An 18185-nucleotide genomic window follows, 5' to 3' on the forward strand; every position below is an offset into this window, starting at 1 on the left:
CTACAGATCCCATGTTACTTGTCAAGAAAAGTTTTGGCTCTTGGGTGAGAAGAAAGGGTGGTAAAAACAGCTACGCATAGAATCTAGATGACAATAATATTTTTATTATTATTATTGTTGTTGTCATTATTATAAATGCTTTAGATAGCTCTGAATAGGTGCTCCCAGTGTAGCTTTATCCCAGGCTCATTTCAACTCAGAAACTGCTTTTCAAATAGCATTCACAGAAATTTTTGATACAACCGACCAAAACACACATCTCCTAATTCAGAGGCAAGATAACTTGCATGTGAATGCAGGTATCAGATGCAAAAACTGTCAATTCTCTTGATTCTCCTGAGAAACACTAACAATGTAATAAAAGCAAAGGTCTTTGCAAAAGGCATTCAAATTACAACCTGGAAATCTGCATTTCTGAGCAAGAGAAAGACAAGATGGACAAGGGAATTTTCAGGCCACATGTCTTTTATTACTACCTTGTGAATGTTTTTCCTGCAGTGTTTTTTCTCCTGCTTGAATTTTCTAACATAATTCAGCTCCTGTTCTATCTCTCCAAGCTGGAAGTTACCTGACAGCGGATGAGCTCACCATCACTGAAATGCCAAAAGAGGAATTATCAAGGTTAGAATGGATTTTCCATCAGATGACCACAGTTCATTGCTGTAGCTTTGAATCTGCATGGCTAAGTACCCCACCAGGCAGGAAACGGCTGCACTGGTGCTGCCGCTTCCTTAACTATTTAAGTGGTTGCTGGGTGCCTGACACAAAGTGCTTGACTTTGAGGTTCTTTTAAAATGTAGAATCAAAATGAAGTTTCACTGAGGTCCTCAGTAAAAACCTGCAAAGGGTAAATTTGGCTTTCCTGCTATATAAAGAAGCAGAGAACTAAAAAGACTGGTCACTGAACTGTTACTGGTTTCCAGGGATGCCGTTCCTTGGTAACCTTCAGAGTGTACTGTTTCAGACTGGGGCAGTGCGTGAGGAATGCTTCTACCACCTCCTGGCTGACCACGCAGTAGCAGTGGATCTCCAACAGATTTCTGCACTGTCTAGCCAGATCCACTAGAGAGGAATTTAAGTCCTCGGAGGACGTGGTTTGCAGCGTCAGCTTCTTTAAAGTACTGCTGTAGCTCTGGGTGACAAACCTAATCTGATTTACCATGTAATTATAGGTGTTAAGTTGCAGTGTTCTCACAGGTATATTCAGCTTTAGGATTCGCGGTATTTTGCGGGCAGGGACTGTATGATCAAACTCTAGGTCTACACAGAGTTGAGGATGCTTTCGGCTTACAGCAGCCCAGAGCTCTTCTGATATCACTGGTATATATTTATCCAGACGCTCACAGAAAATGTCTAAATGGGTGAAAGCTGCTCTTTCAGGCTTGAGCAGTTCCTGAAATACATCATCAGACAAACTGGCATAGTAAACCCCCAAGGCTGAGAGTCTGGGACATGCTCTGAGAACTTTCCTAATGGTGCCTGGAGCCACGTTGCACACCAGGGTGTGGTTGTTGATGAACAAACTGTGCAGGTTTCGGTTGGTGGTAGCTAGGAGTTCAACAAGCTCGTCATTGAGAGTGAAGGGCATTTGTCGAAAATCAACATGCTGAAGATCTATCTGGTTTTTAGTGCCACATATATTTCGAATGCTCTGTAGGATGTCCTGGCCAGAGTAGAAATAGGGGTTCTCTCCGCGGCACACAATGCACAGCTGCTGCAGCTTGTGGTTCTGCTTTGCCAACACATCCAAGATGCGTGTCACATTCTTCCGGTTGAACTCCTTGGACTGGTCAAACACAATCTTCAAGTGCTTGATTTGGCTCAGGAACTGGAGCAGGCTCTGCAGCATGCCTTCCTCATCCTCTGAATCACAGCTGGAAGGGGAAAACAAACTCTCAGTCACTGTGAACGCTGAGCTTGGTGACCACAGAGGAGACACTCTCCTTTACTAGTGCGTCTGCAAACATCAGCAGATCCCCCAGGCGTTTCTTCTCACTTGATGCCTGGAGAGTCACTGTAAGGCCAAACACTGAAGGAGTCAGGAGGTGGGAAGAATCAGTCCCCATAAAGACCCATCAGAGAAGTGTCACAAGAAGGATAACTATTCAGTAACTTTGTCCCTTGTGATTTACAAATGGCAACTTGGAACAATGTACCTAAGAATGTAATATTTCCCATAGAACTCAAACCACTAGCAGCAACTGAAAAAAACATAGCATATAACACAATTTTCTCTATTATATAAACAGGTGCTAGACATGTAAGATAATAGCATCACACATAGAAGTCAAATGTCAATAATGTCATAGCAAAGTGGTGGAAATGTTTGACATGCACTGGAAACAATGATCTAGTTACTCCTGCAAAGATGCTTGGACATTAGAACCCCATTCCTCTTACCTGATCTCCGTGAAGTACCAGACAGAGCTAGAAGATACAGCTGCAGCCCATTGTCTGCACACCTGGAAGACTGTGTATCTATCTCGAAGAGAAAGATAATAGAAAATCTGGATAAGGATTTCTTCTGGCATGCAGTTCCACAGTTCTGGAGCTGGAGCAGGCATTTTGCTGATTCAGTCAGGAATAACAGTGGGGGAAACTTCCAAAACCATAATTAATTCTCAAAAGTCCCTGTTCAGAAAAAACAAAACAAAACAAGAAAAGACAGACACACATTAGGATTTATTTAACAAATCAAACTAACGCAGCTGAATCATACAAGAAGTCAAAATTTTTTCCATCTTGAAATTTCACTGAATTTTGAAATTGAACACAAAAACGAGGAAATCTATTGGCCAGTTGTTTCGCACAGGTTTTTCAATCAGTCCTAGGAAGCTGGGTGATACTTTACAGGAGAAAAGAGCCTCATATATCCATTTTTTACTGAGAGGTTTGTAGCATCAGATGATTACCTAACTTCTTCATTCACCTTCTTCCAAAGTGTGTTGTACCCATCTTTTGGATGCCCACACAAACAAAACCATGAACAAGTCATATTTTTTCAACTCTCATAAACAAGTGAGGGATTTTTGCATGCAAACACTACCCTTCCTAGGCTAGCACTGGAGTGTGGATCTCAATCTGAGTTTCATGGCATGCCCTCCTGCCTTTGAAGCCCCAAGCCCTGGCATCACTGCATTATCTCAGCATCACCGGTTTCAGTTGAATGAAAACCTGCACTTCTAGACATCCTCGAAGTAGGAAAAGAGTTGAAACCATGAAGGAAGTAGGCAGTAACGATGCAGAGAGCATAATGCAGAGAGGAACACAACCACACTTTTTTCTAGAATAGTTTTGAAGAGTGACTCATTCTTTTGAGTGTGAGGTGGCAGGAGCACAGCAGCTCTGCTATCATATCTGCCATCGTATCAGTGACAACCCCCTTTCCACCCAGCAAGAGCTACAACAGCCAAGGGCTACAGTCCTGCTTCCTTCCTAGGAGCTTGTTTTAGTATTTTCTCTGACAGTCACCTCAGACTTTCCTACTTTTAGCAGCTTTTAACATGTCTGTCAAAGTCATGGAATCAACCAGGTTGGAAAAACCTTTTAAGAACACCAAGTCCATTACCCAACGACTGCCAAGTCCACCACTAAACCATGTCACTAAATGTTAAACTGCACTTTGCCCTACATGAACTCTCACATGCTCAGCTCCTTTAATTTTCACTATGATATTTTTCCTTAAAGCGTGAGCCCTTGGACCCTGAATCTCTTAGAAAGTAAGAGTGATGTAGTGATTGTTTGGAAAAGCTTAAAAACATGGCCTGAGAACAGGAAGGCAGGCAGAAAAGCAAAATTATTAGTGTTACTTTAATGAAGCAAATGACTCAGACACGGAGAAGCACGGTTCATGGTCCGTGAGTGCTGTGGCTTGGCTTGGTTCCACCTTAGGTGCCTGCTCTGGTGAGGACAGCCGGGTTCGGACCATCTCGGTGATCCACCGAGGATCTCAGAGGACAGAGGGGTGCTGCCGGCCTCTGTGCTGAGCTTCGTCAGCTCTCAGCACAAGGAAGCAGGCTGGGAGCGAGCGGCCGCTGCCCAAACAGGAACAGGCGGTGCTGTGCTTGGGCGAGACGCCCGACGCTGTGAGCGGGCAGCACAGCGAAGCCCCCGCCGCAGCGTCCCCGCCACGGCATCCCCGCCGGTACCCGCGCAAGGGCACAGCTCTCGTACCTCTCCTTCCTCTTGGAGCAGAGCCCCTCTTCCTCTGCGCTGGCTGCCCGCGGCTCCCAGCTCCGGCTGCGCCCCAGAGGGAGGAGCGGAGGAGGAGATGCTAAAAATAACAGCAGGGAGAGAGGCCCCTTCCCTGCCCGGACGCTGCGCTCTCCCCGATGGGAGCGCACAGATGAATAGCCCCGTCTCCTGCTCCAGCATCCACCAGTTACTTAATACCTCACTTCCCTGAAGGGCCCCAGCACTGACCCTTCCGTACTGCAGCTGCCTGGCTTAGGGGAAGCCTGTCCTGCCGCAGCCAAGCATTCTCTATGAAGACATACCACTGCATCCCAACACTCAAGTCCTGTTGAGCCCAGCCACTCCTCACCCTGGCATCTTTCCTTCCCAAATGGGAAGAAACAAGGTGAAACACCAACTGCTTATCAAACACATGGATTTCACCCAGTGGGTTGCTCCCTGAAAGCAGTGGGTTCCTCTAACTTAGCAGAGTTAGAGGAAGAGGAACTCGAGTCTCAGCCACCTCTTCCTTTTTTCAACCCCTCATATATACAGGGAACAGGTCACCTTCAAGGAGAAAACGCTTGTGGGACCTGGGTGGGTGATGGTGCCTGCAGCAACTCACCCTTTGCTTCCCACCTGGTTCTGGGAGCTGCTTCAGGCTTGCTTTTTGTAGGGGAAGGTTGGGATGTCTTGGCTCATTTCACCCCATTAACCCTTATATGCATGAACTCATGTGTTGCTCCTTAAACTGTCAGCAGCTAAATGCCTGGTTCCCAGAAGCACTGGCAGTGCTGGCGCTGAAGGGGCTGGTGGGTGCTGCCTGCCCCTCTCCCTGCAAACCACAGCACCCAGGAGACCATGCCTGGATTAACTCCTTTCAGTGAAGTTTTTCCTTTGACAAACAAAAGAGTTCATATTGTTAAAACACTGTTGTTGTAAAATAGCATTAAATCTCTATGTATTATATATACATATGTATATATCAGAAATGTTTTAGAATGCTTTCCACTTTTGTTTGAAGGTCAGGTCTCTGGAGACCCTGCACAAACTGACTGCCGAGCCAGAGTGACAGCAGCAAGCGTGCAGGCACAAAACCTGGCCCCAGGCCCTCACCAGCTGGGGACAAACAAGAGAGCTGCTGCTGTTACCCCTGTGCTTGCGGGAGGACGCCGAGGCAAGATAAACACAGCCTGGGCAGGAAGCTGCTAAATGAGATTCAGCAACAGAGACCCAAATCCAGCTCCTTGCTTTGCCCACTACAGAACCTCTCATGGACTTGGGAAAAGCTGCTTTGCTCTCTCTACCTGTGCATTCAGTTTGTCAGAGGAGCACTGTGGAGTTAACAGCCTCACCTGGCTCAGGAAGAGGTGGGAGATCATTCAGGTATCACTGCAGGAAGGACTAAACCAGAACACCCAGCAGAATTCAGCAGCCACATTAACACCATTATCTCACAGCTCCTGTAGAAGACACAAGGGCCAGCCCCATGTCCCCACCTGCTCGCATAGCTCAGCATCACCTCTGCTTTTGCTCAGCAGGGTCCCAGACATCCCCTCCCATCAGTGTTGCTCCCATAAAGAGTGCCAGACTCCCTGCTCATTTGTTTTGGGACCTTTCCTCCTTCACCTACTGCACTCTTAGACAGAAGTGTCCTGTCAAGCCTGATGGATTTGTCTGGAGAAGGAAACTCCACACCATTAATCCCTCTCCGCTCCTGAGCACACTCTGGATGCTGTTACAGCTGCTGGAGTTACAGATTACCAGACGACACATTTTAAAGGTGAGCTCCAGGGAAAGGATGGTCTAAGAGCTGAACTTCCACCTGCGCTCAATAATTATTAACCCAACCAATCTTCATTTCACCATTCACTCTCATTAGCAGTGCCACGGAGGAAAGCTGATGAGAGCGAGTCGGGACCCAGCAGCCTTGCAGTGCCATCAGCCACAAGCTACACAGGGCATCCCAGCACCTCACCTTCCTCCATCATTAAGGACCAGGGGCACACACCCAGCCCCACTGGGGTTCAGCTATCTGACCAGAGTACCCTTTCTGACCATCTCACCCACGGGGTGACCAAGCGACCGAAACTGGGTGGGTGTTCTGCTGCCACCGGAGCCACCAGCCGCCTTGTGCGTGGAGACCCGGAGGTGTCAAGGCACGGCAGGAACGGCTCAGGTCTCCCCACCACACAGCGCGCGCCCCGCCGGGCCGGCCCCGCGCGGCTGTGGGGCAGCACGATTACCGCGGGAGGTACACGGGGAGCAGCGGCACACCCGCACCGGGTTTGGTAGGGTCCCCCCGGCCTCGCTGCCCCGCCACCCCGCCCGGCCCGTGTGCGGAGCAGCGGGCGGCGCCGCGCAGAGGCGGAAGTGGCGACGCCGAGGCCGGGCAGCGGCGGAGGCTGAAGGTAAAAGCGCCCGGAGCCACGAGAGGAGGGAGGCCGGGCCGGGCGCGCGGGGCCGGGCGGCTCGGGCCGGGCCGGGCCGGGCCGGGCGCGTCCCGCCAGGGCAGGGCCGGGCCGGGCCGGGCTGGGCTGGGCTGGGTTGAGTTTCCCCGGTGATGCCCCGCTGGCACACGGCGGGGCCGGGGCGTTCGCGGGGCGGGTGAGCGGGGCCTGGCAGCCGACCGGGATGGGCAGGCCGGCACCGGCAGAACGGGCTGTCACCGCGGGCCGGTGGCTGCCCCGGCTCCAGCCCCTCGGTCCTCTTCCTTCCCGTCTTAGTCTGTTACAGGAATTGAGCAGCGGCCTGACAGCAAAGGACAGCGGGCAGCGGTGAGCACGCCCTGTATTGCCCGGGGTTGGTTTTTCCAGGGCACCCCACAACAGTTTGACCGCTGCTGCTGCTCAAACCCACCGCGAGGGTCCCCGCTGCCGGCTGGGAACGGGCTGGAAAACTCGCCTGGTGGGATAGCACTGCCGAGGCACAACAGCAAAGGGCTCCTTACCTGAGTTTTTGGTGTCATTTCCAGGCTCCCCAGCATTGCCGAGTGGAACTAGGCGGCTGCTGAGGAACAAGAGCCCGCCTGGTCTGTGTGTGGGGAAGGGGCGCAGGGGCAGCAGGGTCCATGTTGCGGTGGTGAAACAGGGTCCTCGCACTGCACATGCCTCTGCACTGGTTGGGAGCTCAGGAGCATCTGCACTGCAAAAGATAAATCGATCTGTGGGTTAAATCTTGTAAACATTCCGTGTCTGTAAGATGTCACTCAGATTTGTTACCTTCATTCTTTGAGACACTAGGAGGTGGGTGCCTAGATCCCAAACTTCCTGGTGTTTGGAAGCTCAGATCAAAACCTGGACTGCAGCAGCAATGCATCCTCCTCTTTCTTATTTTCAAGATGCTTTTCTAAAAGGCCTGTGCGATGTGGGAGCCTGCAGCCTGGAAACACTCTCTCCTGCATCTTGCAGGCACTCCTTGAACTCCAAGTTCAGTGTGAATTTTACGATTCACTGGTTATTTCCTGTATTTTGTGAACAAGTAAAAGGCTCCTGTGCTGGGCACAGGTTCAAGATTCTAGAAAGGAAACAGGGTGGGCCGTATGTTCCAATACTCTGTTGGACATGCTGCAAGGGATGGCAATGGTTCCCAGCCTCAGCTACCGTCTGGAGGACAGCTGGTCCATGGGAGCTCATCCTTCTTGGCCTGGCAGTCCCTGGTGACAAAAAAACCGTTGCACCCACAATCTAAAGGGCATCTGAACAGAGAGACACTGTCATGTCCAGCAGTTACACTGTCAGGCCAGTACTTGGCAGCCAAGGGAAGGCTGTTGGGTTTGTACAACTGGGCAGAAAGCAGGAAGGAAGGGTGCCTGTGGGAAAGCATCTGATGGTGCGAGAGAGGCAGACACACAAGCAGTCAGCGAGGGGACAGGACTTGGGCCTGAGGCTCAACCAAAAGGTGTTTTGGTTCATCTTTGCCTGCAGTAGGGCTTCAGTCTGTGTGAACATGCCAAAACCAGGACTGCTGGGTGCCCCCTGGAGCACCCCAACTATGCGCCTTTAAACTTTGCCAGCTTGGCTGGGCAGGCAGAGGCACGAGGGTTGAAACCTTTTGGTTCAGAGTATCTTTGGACTATAAAATATAAGATTAAAGCAGAGCTTTGTGAGCTGCTAAGTCTTGGGGACGCCATGCCCCACTGTACAATGCTTTGCAGAATAACAGTAAATTCCTCAAAGGTTACACTTGCTTTAACATCACCACCTCCTCTAGGAAATAAGGGTAAAACCCCATAATCTGTGCTGTAAGTACTCACCTAGCATCAGGCTGTTTTCCCTGTGGTCTCTCAGCTCACCTGAGTGTTTTGTAGGGTGCTGAAGATGGCAAACAGCTCTGCTCCTTGGATTGGCTGCGCTTATCTCTTCCTCCAGTCAACGTGTAAGACCATCATTCTGCCATCTCTCTATGAAAGCTCCCAGAAGAGACCTAGTGTGTTCAAGGCACTGAAGCTGGCATTAGCAGGTACCCATCCTCTCTGATACCTTGGCACACCATCTCATCTCTTCATGCAATGCCAGTCTTTAATCTCATACTCTTGGATAAGGAGAGATGATGCTCACTGTATTTAGGAAAGAGTGAAGTGGAGCAAGTTCAGCAGAGGTCCTTCAAGATGGTTGGGGGCTGGAGCACTTGTCCTGTGAGGAGAGGCTGAGGGAGGTGACCATTTCAGCCTGGGGAATAGATGGCTTTGGAGGACCTACCTATTGGTCCCTGCCAGTACCCACAGGGAGGAGGAGATGGAGCCACACTCTTTACAGGGGTGCATAGGGATTGGGAGTCAACAGGTACATATTGAAACAAGAGAGGTAGACACCAGACAGAAGGACAAATACTTTCCCCATGAGGAGAGTCAAGCAGTTGCCTGGACTGACTGTGTATTTTCTGTCCTTGGGTTTCAAAATGGGGCTGGATAAAGCCCTGAGCAACTTGGTCTGACCTCAGAGCTGACCCTGTTTTGCATGGGAGGTTGAGTTGTAGACTTCCTGGGCTTCCTTCCAACTTGAACTATCCTATGAGTTATCCTCCATTTATGAATGTTTGTTTAAACCCATTTATATAAGAGGGAAAAAGGTTGCAATTGCTAGTAAAGAAGATGTATTTCCTGTCTTTATACTGCCACAGAGATTGCTGCTTTGAGAAGCTGATTTTTAAACTTAGTGTTAGCCAGTTCAGATGAGCTCTTTTTTGATATAAACAGGCAAAATACATTAGCTTCAAGTGTATATAACCCTATGTACATCAAAAAAGGTCTTGAGATGCAAATGGCCATAAAACTACATTTTTCTAACCACCCTTGCACCAAGATGACGACAGAATAATAGTAATCTGAAGAGTTTATCGTACTTGCCTGGAAAGACTCTCCTGGTATTCTTTACCTGTCACACAGCTGAGCCCATATTGTTTAATGGGGCTTGTGTAACTGTTCTGTAATTTCTTCTGGCAATCATGAGCCTGTCCAACTCACTAGTTTATCCAGTACAGGCCTGCTCATCTTGCAGCTCAATCCAGAGACGGGAAGCAGCAGGAAACCTGACACAGTTGTCCTGTTAGGCTCGATTTATGGCTGCTTTGTGTCATTGGAATGTGAATCTGCTCACACGTTAAAAGAAAGCCCATGAAACCACTAAATCCTACAATGCTTATTCAGACCTAAAAAGGACATGAAATCTGAAGCTGAAGTTTCTTGAAGAAAAGCATGCAGAATCCTCTGTTTTGAGGTGGCTTCACAGCTGTCTTGTACACCATTCACAAAGGTTTCGATGTCTGTGCAACTTTTCCCTTCCCAGTCCTCTTACCCTGTTATGCAAACTTCTGTTCAAGCAGCACTCACAAAAAACAAAGCATGAAGAAGGGGATAAAAAGACATTTCTATTCAGCCACAGTGAATTAAAATGCCTCTCCTAGGTGCCTAGGCTGATGTCCCAGTTACACAGTTGGTCCAAACTAGACTTTCTGATGCAACCAGGACTCAGTAAACCCTGTAAAGCCACTGTTAGATCACATACTTTTAAATGCCAGGTCACTTATTCTGCCTAATGTGGAGCACGCAAGTCTTCTTTGCCTTAGGATTGTCCTCCAAGCATGCCTAAAGAATGCCATGACAATGTGGTTTAGAAATACCTGATGTAGAGCCAGGCTTTACTGGTACCTCCATACGGCCCTGAGCAACGACAGGCCAAGAGGTTAATTCAGGTCTGGAAGCAGTACAGCCAGCCTCACACAGGCCTCTGCTGCAAAAAAGAGAGAAACACGTACTCTAAACTGTCATCATCAGCATATAAAATCCCTGAGGAGACAAGGTCAATGTGCACAGCTAATCAAAATTAAATTTCGCTGGGAGAAGAGAGACTGAAGGCTGAACAATTTCTGTTGTCCATGTCGCTCGTGCTCCCCCTGTACTAACTAATGTCAGAGGGTACCTCCCTGGCTGCTTCTTGCTTAGATTTTACCATGAATTAATTCTTTTTGCAAAAGAGCTTAACAAGTTGAGGCCCAGTCTCAAGCAGCCTAATTCCTATGGCTGGATCCGTCACTCTTCATTTGTGAGAGGTGTTGGAGGCTCAGAGCCAGCCAAAAGTTACCTCCAGGCATGGGGTGGAGAGGAAACGCTGGGTCTCTTTCCAGGACCTTCATCACTGCTTAAAACTCCAGTGACAAGGACTGAAGACTGAGCACTCAGCTGGACTATGCATTTTCATGTATAGAACTTCCCTGTATTAGCAGTTTAGTGTAACCACTCTGTCCTGGAAATGGAACCTCAAACTTAAAACCTCCCCTAATAAACAGTGTTGAGATAATTACCTGATGTGTAGCACACATAGGTCTTCAGCTGGACGCCATACTTTATGGAGGTGGATGGAGGCAGGGCAGCAACAACTTAATCCTTTCCTCTTGGTTTTACACACAAGTTTTTAATCCCAGAGGACTTCAGCACAGAGAGATGACAATTCAAAGCTGCTCCATTGCAGGCTTGGTAGTGGATGGGAATGAGTCTGGGTTGTCTGTGTCATGTGTGGATAGTGACTCTGCTCACTTCTCCCTGCCAGACTCCACCGGCAGCATGAATGGTGTGGACATGCTCAAAGTGCACTGCAGCCACCCGCACCTGATAGTCCAGCTCAAGTTCTGCAAGCAGGAGAACTGCCGCCGGTTCCTGCAGAGCTACCGGGAAGGAGTGCTCCAGGAGTCCCTCCAGAACCACCTCCAGCTCTCCTTGGCCATGAGCGCAGTGCCTCTTGAAATGGAGCTGAAGGCTGGCAGCGAGCACCTCGACAGCATGCTGAAGGATGAGGATCGCTGCCTGGAATGCATCTACAGAGAAAAGGTGAGTGGGAGAGGGAGGGAGTACAGGCAGCAATGAGGAGCAGTAGCACAAGACTCAGGAAGATGGGTGCAAATCTTGCTCTACTGCAGCGTGCTGGGTTGGTGACTTCTCCATCCTTCAGTTCTCAGCTGTAATATGGAGTAAGCTCTGCTCTTCCCCAGAAGAAAGCCTAAAACTGCTTACAGAGATTCTGCTAAATCACTATGGATTCTGTGTATAACAATTAATGTGGCTAAGATGTGTTATCACTGCTAAGATGAGGAATTACAGAAGGTGCAGTTGATAGCACAAGCAAGTGTGCTCGATACACCTGCAAGGCAGGCAGAGTGTGGAATGATCAGTGCTCAGCATCTTCCTCCCCACCTCGCACACCACCTCCTCAGAGCAGTGATGGTAACTGCACCTAGAAATGAGCCTGAGCGCAAACACTCTGCACATTATACCAACTTGTGACAGAGTGGCGACACACAGCATCTGCTGTGAGCAGGAATTGACTGCCTTTCTGAAGGCAAAGTCTCTCTCACGGGAGCAACATCTGAAGCCTAGCTCATCGCACACTTTGGCACTGGCATTCTAATCCTGCTAGCAAGAACAGTGAGATCTTGACATCTTACCACAAAACCAAGGCAGTTGGATGTGATTAAACTCATTGCCTTTTTCCTGTCATCTTTTTTTAACACCTGGAAGTAGCAACATCTTATAGCTTTGGTTCCTTCTAGATGGTCCTGGGAAATAGGTAGTCACCATCTGCTTGAGAAGATTAGGCACAGGAGCATGTTGTGCCAGGTTGCTTTTCTGCAAGCACAGAGAATGAAATGCAAACATTTCAGTCCTGGACCAAACAACATGTGATATCCCATAGTTTGTCAACTTCTGCTTTCTGCTCCCTCCTCTGCTGAACTAGCTGACTGGCCAAAAGAGATGGGCTTATTCTCAGTTCTTCAAACTGAGAACTCAGTCTGACCTGTGCCTAACAGTGCAACAGTCAGACAGATGGCACCAGGGCAAAGCCATCTGTGTCTGAGGGCAGTGCTGGGTACCTGCTGTATGTGAGCTAAACAATAGACTGAGTCAGGGCAGTCACCAGGTTTGACTCTTCCCATGTCTTCCCAGCTTTTGCTGTCTCTTTTTCTCATTACCTGCTTTTTGGAGGTGAGACTAGTTTTCTCTTGGTTAGTGAGAAAAACTGTCTTGGATTGGATCCAGGAAAAACAAAACTTAAAAAATAGAGGCACAGAATGAGAGATGGGGCAGCAGGATGGCATGCTTTGGTGGCCATGAACTGTTGGATCAGGTCACCCTATTCTGTGGGTCTGATCCTCATGTGGAGTAAGCCAGAGAAGCCACACTGCCTGTGGTGCACCCTAATGCTTGCAGAGGGCTGCTGAAAATAAACATGGACTCGTAGCAGGTTTGTTCAACTTGTAAGTAAGTGCTCACTGCTGCATGTGAGAAAACCAGAAGGGCAAAATTGCCTATTTCGTATCACATTACAGATTCAAATTCACACATTTATAGCCAGAACTCCATTAGAGTATCTTATTCGGTCAGTTTATAACCTGCACTATAGCTATCTCATTGCTCCTCTCTTGGCACCAACATCTTAAGCTGTACCTTCCAGCTAAGCATCTACAGCTTCGCAAGGCAGCGGACCTGGCACATGTCACTGATGCTGTTTGCATTGCAGCCAGACCGCCTGCGGGATGAGGAGATCACAAAGCTTGAGGAATGCCTCAAGAGACTGATTGTTCACCAGAGCATCAACAATACGACCGCTTTAAAAGACTGTGCATCTCTCAACTCCCCATCTCTACCTGGCCCTTCTCAAGGCAACTCCCTTTCCCCACAAGTCACCTTCACCTTTCAGGGACAAGAGTTCGGTGAGTAGCTAGAGCTGACCAAGAGCGCCCTTGGTCTTCCTCTCCTCAAAGCCCAGGACGGAGGATTAACATAACTACATATTGGGGTCTCAGATAAATCAGGGGTTTTCCAGCATCCCATAAGGAGGGAATTACAGTGGTCCTAAGATATTGCCATACTGCTTCAGATCAGGCTTCAGCCTGTTTTCCCATTAAGGGAAAGGCCTGGCAAGGCAGGGAGCTCAGGTGTCCCAGGGCAGATGGCTGTGAGCATGTAAGTGTGTCACCACATGCTCCAGTTTGCCACCCGAGGCACCAGCACTGCCCTGGACTGGCAGACTACATGGAGAGCAGAGCTGCCCAGCTTACACAGAGAGCACAGGGAGACACTAGGTCGTGAGGCTTACTCCAGCTGATTTTCCCTTCCCAGTGCTGGAGGAATGCTGTTGGAGCACAGAGACACGTGTGCATGAACCCTGCCCATGGCAGTGCCTTTAGCTTCACTGATTTGGCGCTGCTCCAAGCTCACAGTGCTCCAAGCACTGCTCCAAGCTCACAGTGCTGCCCTGGTGTTAAACCGCTGGCGACAAGCAGAGCAGCTCAACAGCAGTCTACTAATGTGCTGTGGGCACTGAACAGACACCCTGCTGCACAGAACGTTGAGCAAACCTTGGACTGAGCCAAGCTGCATCACATCAGCCATGGATCCTCTGTGTTTTACCTGCCCTCTGTCCCTTTCAGCCAACAGAACGCTCACACCAGACGACCACCAGAAGTTTGCCAAGCTTGTGTCCAAGAAATGGAAGCAAGTGGGTCGCTCTTTGCAGAAGAACTGCCGGGCCCTGCGTGATCCTGTCATTGATAACCTGGCCCTCGAGTACGACCGAGAGGGACTGTATGAACAAGCCTACCAGCTGCTGCTCAGGTTTAGGCAGTCAGAGGGGAAGGCGGCCACAATAGCACGGCTCATTGCAGCTCTGGAAGAAAATGGTCTCATCAGCTTGGCTGAGGAGCTCCTGGGCCTCCATTCCAATGAGGACTGCTCCTAGAGCCCAAAGGGTAGTGGCATTGCTAAGGGCTTTCTTGCTTCAGCTAGTGTATAAGACTGCTGCTAGTGTCTGGGAATGTAAAGTCCTGAAAATCACTGCAGGTTTCCATGCAGGTGGGGATACCCAGGGGAGAGGTCCTGTGCTCGCAGAAGCCAGCATGGATCTCTGACATTCCTTATTTCATTCTGTTTCCAGAAGTCAGCATTACTTTCTCATGAACTGGTGACTTCCTTCAGAGCTGAAACATCACGGGGAAGCAGTCAGACAGGTAGAGAGCCTAGGGGATAGTGGTGGAGAGGGGAAAGCGGGGAAGGCATCTCAGAGAATTTCTCTGGGAAGCAGACAGTGCCACTGTTTGTCAGGCTGTGTCTCAGGGCCACCACCTGGAGAGCTGCAATATATTTTTAATACTGAAGACATTTATGCCCTCAGATGTGACATCAAGCAAAGGCAAAGGAGAAATTAAGGAAAAGTCAATTTTATATTGTTTTCCTTCTTTGTTCTTCAAACAAGCAACATCTGTAGCAAGTGCATTTGTCCTGCCCTGCTCTAGTACAGCTCCTTCCCACCTCTCACCACCTGAAAGTGTTCTTTTTACCTGGGACAGTCAGAATCTTCCACAGGGCACAAGATTGCTGCTGTGGAACAAGTTTCAGGAACTGAACAAGCAATATGGACAAACACAAATTCAGAGAATGATTCCCAACTTTTTCTGGACTGTGGTAAACAATAACATACTGACTAGCTTGTGCTTAGCTCTTTCCCACCAACCAGAGGGAGCCTGCATCTGTGAAAAGCAAAACACAGTGCTGGAAGGAAAGCAGTCTCCTAGTGAGCAAGTGACTGTGGTGTGTAGAGTGGAACTGCTGCTCTAAGGTGTGTTGCAGCACCAAATACCCTCCTGGTGCCAGCTCACAAAGCTGAGCAATCACCTCTGACCACATGGCTGCTGGTCCCTTCCCTCACTTCTTAACCAACTGCCCTTGGCCTCCGGAGGTCACCAGAGAGGATAGTTCACGCCATTGTGTGTCCGAAGTGTCAGGGTCTGCTCAGAGCCTTTCCCTTGCAGTGTTGTCACTGTGTGACAGTTGGGCATCAGCTGCTGTGCCTGGATTTACCTGATTTTGAGGGTAAAAGTGGCTTAAAAGACAAAGCACCCAAACACCAGGGCTGACTCAGGCTTTCAGTTCCAGTGGGAGAAGCCAACTGTCTCCTGGCATGGTTGGGGGCCTACAAGAAAGCTGGGCAGGGACTTTTGGCAAGGGCATGCAGTGACAGGACAAGGGGAAATGGCTTTAAACTGACAGAGGGGAGATTTTGATTAGACATTAGGCAGAAGTTCTTCCCTGTGAGGGTGCTGAGGCCCTGGCACAGGTTGCCCAGAGAAGCTGTGGCTGCCCCATCCCTGGCAGTGTTCAAGGCCAGGTTGGACACAGGGGCTTGGAGCAACCTGGTCTAGTGGAAGGTGTCCCTGCAGGTGGCAGGGGGTTGGAACTGGATGAGCTTTGAGGCCCCTTCCAACACAAACCAGTCTGTGATATGATATATGATATATGATATGATATGCAGACTGCAACAGAGTTTACGCCTCTGCCCGTGACATAGCACAGAGCAACAACTGTCTAGCATGACATGGGTCCTGTGAAGCACAACAGCATCTTGATTGCCTTTGACATATTCCAGATGCTTTCCCGATACGTTTTTACTTACCCTTTTCCATTAATTCTATCCCTCTTTGCCCTTCCCTTCCACAGGAATAGCCAGTGGGCCTTGGAAATTATACCAGCTGTGGAGGGTGGCTCTGCCAGCACACACAAAACCTATGTGTGTACATGAATATCAGGCTGCTGGCAGTCATTGTTGGACCAGCTTTCAGGCAGACCAGCCCTGATGGCCTTGTAAACCACAACTCACATCTTAATCCTTCACTGGAGTCAAAGCTGTAATTCAGTAAAGGAGGAACACAACCTTGGATTCAGATGTGGTCTCCGATCTGAGCTCCTGGGGCTGGTGCTGCTCCCTTTCCTTCTGCTGCAATGCATGCTATGAGCATTAGCCAGCTGAAGGCCTGGATGAGCAGGATTTAGATGGCCAGCTTCTACTCAGCTGGGGTCCACATGCCTCACATGAGCTGAGGATCACATTCCTCAGTGTAAATCTGCAGAAAAAAAGCCAGGCTTTGAATCCCCAAGGTTATGTACACAGTGTGGAAAGGAAATGGAGTGGGTTAAAGATGGGGATGACGTTTTCAGAGTGAATCTAGTTCCTTTTTGCCCTTAGCTTCAAAGGAAGCAGGATTTTATGCAGGCACCATCTCTGCAAAGACTGTGGCTCCATGACCTTTTCTGAAGCCATTCTGTGTGAGTACTGTTGCAGTCTCGTCTCCCCCATTTGTGCTCTACATCCTACCCTCTCGCTTACAGTAGTACCACTGCTCTTCTCTAAATGAAGCAATTATATCTCTGACAGTTTTGCTTCTGGGACCAGCACAGCAGTGCTGATCTTAGGTAGGTCAGGCTGCTGTGGAACCAGACATCAAAGCAGTTGCTTTCCTGCTGGAGCCAAACTGGGGCACTCGGATTGGCAGCAACCCGCCTGGCAAATGGTATTTTTAACACAAACAAAAAGTAAGCAGAAACTTGAATATTACTTTAACAAAAAAATGAGTGTTAGAAAACAGTGTCATATGCATAAGCCTGGTGTCTCATTTGTAATGAGTATTTCTAATTTCTCAGACTAGCTATTCATGTGCACAACTTTCATACACAGTTATAAGGCAGCCACTGCGTAGTGAGAACTTCTAGTTTTTATAGCATCTGTTAATGCTCAAAATAAGAAAGGCTTATTATTCAGCATCTACTTAAAGTCCAAAAACCTTCTTTGCTGCTATTACTGTATTACAGAGGACATGAATGCTTTTTTTCTTAATGCAAACCTTATGTATTTTATTGCTCGGCCAGCAATTGGCATATGTGTTTCCTCTTACTCACAGATTCCCTCTCAAAAGTGCCATTAAGTGCTGGAGCTCATGGCAACCTTCCTGGAATATCATAATCTTTAACAGCATTCACAGGTGCCTTCATTGGAGAGACTTGAAGGAAAAGGGTTTTCCAGTGATATTCCATGGTGGAATTGTCTTGAGCACATGGCTGGTTTGCGACCATAGCAGTGGCTGTTTCATGCTGCCTTTTCCAGATCGGTCATCATCCTCAGATGCAATAAAAACTCAGTTCTGGTCTCACGTGGACTCCTTCCTGCTGAAAGAATAGGGGGGTTTTTTGTATTATCTGGCACAAACTTAGACGAGACAGTTTTCCCAGAAGCCTTAGAATGAAGTAGATCAATTGGATTGTGAGTATATAATGTCATTTGCATTGATTTGGCATTTGGCTGTGGCTTGACCCTGAATTTACGTGTTTTACCAAGAAGATTTCACAGTGGTTTTACACCAGAGTGCAAAGACAAGGGAACTTACATCAAACAGGGAAGCAAGAAGCGCCCACAAAGGAAAAAACAGCAGCAGAGATTTGTTGAAGAAGTTAGAGGTGTGTCTTTGCCTTGGATAGTGACGCAGTGAGTGAGTGGAACTGAAGAAAGAACTGGATGTTGCGAATACCACCAGAAACTCAGTGCTACATGCTAGACCATGTAGATAATAGCTGAATAAGCATCCCTGGTGACCGCCTGGCTGTCATGCTGTTGGAAGAGGAGCACACTTGTGCTTTCTTCCTTGCCTATGCAAAGTTAGTTGCACACAAAATGCACCTACTCAGATGTGAC

The 18185-nt window shown here is 48.6% G+C and overlaps 2 protein-coding genes across 5 annotated transcripts; one reads left to right on the forward strand and one right to left on the reverse strand.

Annotated features, from left to right (window-relative positions):
- Positions 1-82: 82 nt before the first annotated feature.
- FBXL8 (F-box and leucine rich repeat protein 8) lies at positions 83-7488 on the reverse strand. 2 transcript variants are annotated; one of them, XM_030512345.1, is made up of 3 exons: positions 7124-7488; positions 2401-2631; positions 83-1874 (listed from the first exon to the last, which is right to left on the reverse strand). In XM_030512345.1, the coding sequence occupies exons 2-3, from the start codon at positions 2562-2564 to the stop codon at positions 899-901; spliced, it is 1140 nt and encodes a 379-aa protein (XP_030368205.1). In that variant the 5' UTR covers positions 2565-2631; positions 7124-7488; the 3' UTR covers positions 83-898. The 2 variants fall into 2 exon arrangements, with proteins under 2 accessions (XP_030368205.1, XP_030368204.1); XM_030512344.1 differs by lacking the exon at positions 7124-7488 and adding an exon at positions 4174-4256.
- On the forward strand, positions 6473-15742 carry TRADD (TNFRSF1A associated via death domain). Of its 3 annotated transcripts, XM_030512348.1 has the most exons (6): positions 6473-6584; positions 6900-6950; positions 8483-8634; positions 11220-11497; positions 13185-13377; positions 14098-15742. In XM_030512348.1, exons 3-6 carry the CDS (start codon positions 8493-8495, stop codon positions 14403-14405), a joined length of 921 nt encoding a protein of 306 aa, XP_030368208.1. In that variant the 5' UTR covers positions 6473-6584; positions 6900-6950; positions 8483-8492; the 3' UTR covers positions 14406-15742. The 3 variants fall into 3 exon arrangements, with proteins under 3 accessions (XP_030368208.1, XP_030368207.1, XP_030368206.1); XM_030512347.1 differs by lacking the exon at positions 6900-6950; XM_030512346.1 differs by lacking the exon at positions 6473-6584 and having other exon boundaries at positions 6792-6950.
- Positions 15743-18185: the final 2443 nt, after the last annotated feature.

The sequence above is a fragment of the Strigops habroptila genome, chromosome Z (assembly GCF_004027225.2).
Source record: "Strigops habroptila isolate Jane chromosome Z, bStrHab1.2.pri, whole genome shotgun sequence".
Classification (NCBI taxonomy): Eukaryota; Metazoa; Chordata; class Aves; order Psittaciformes; family Psittacidae; genus Strigops; species Strigops habroptila.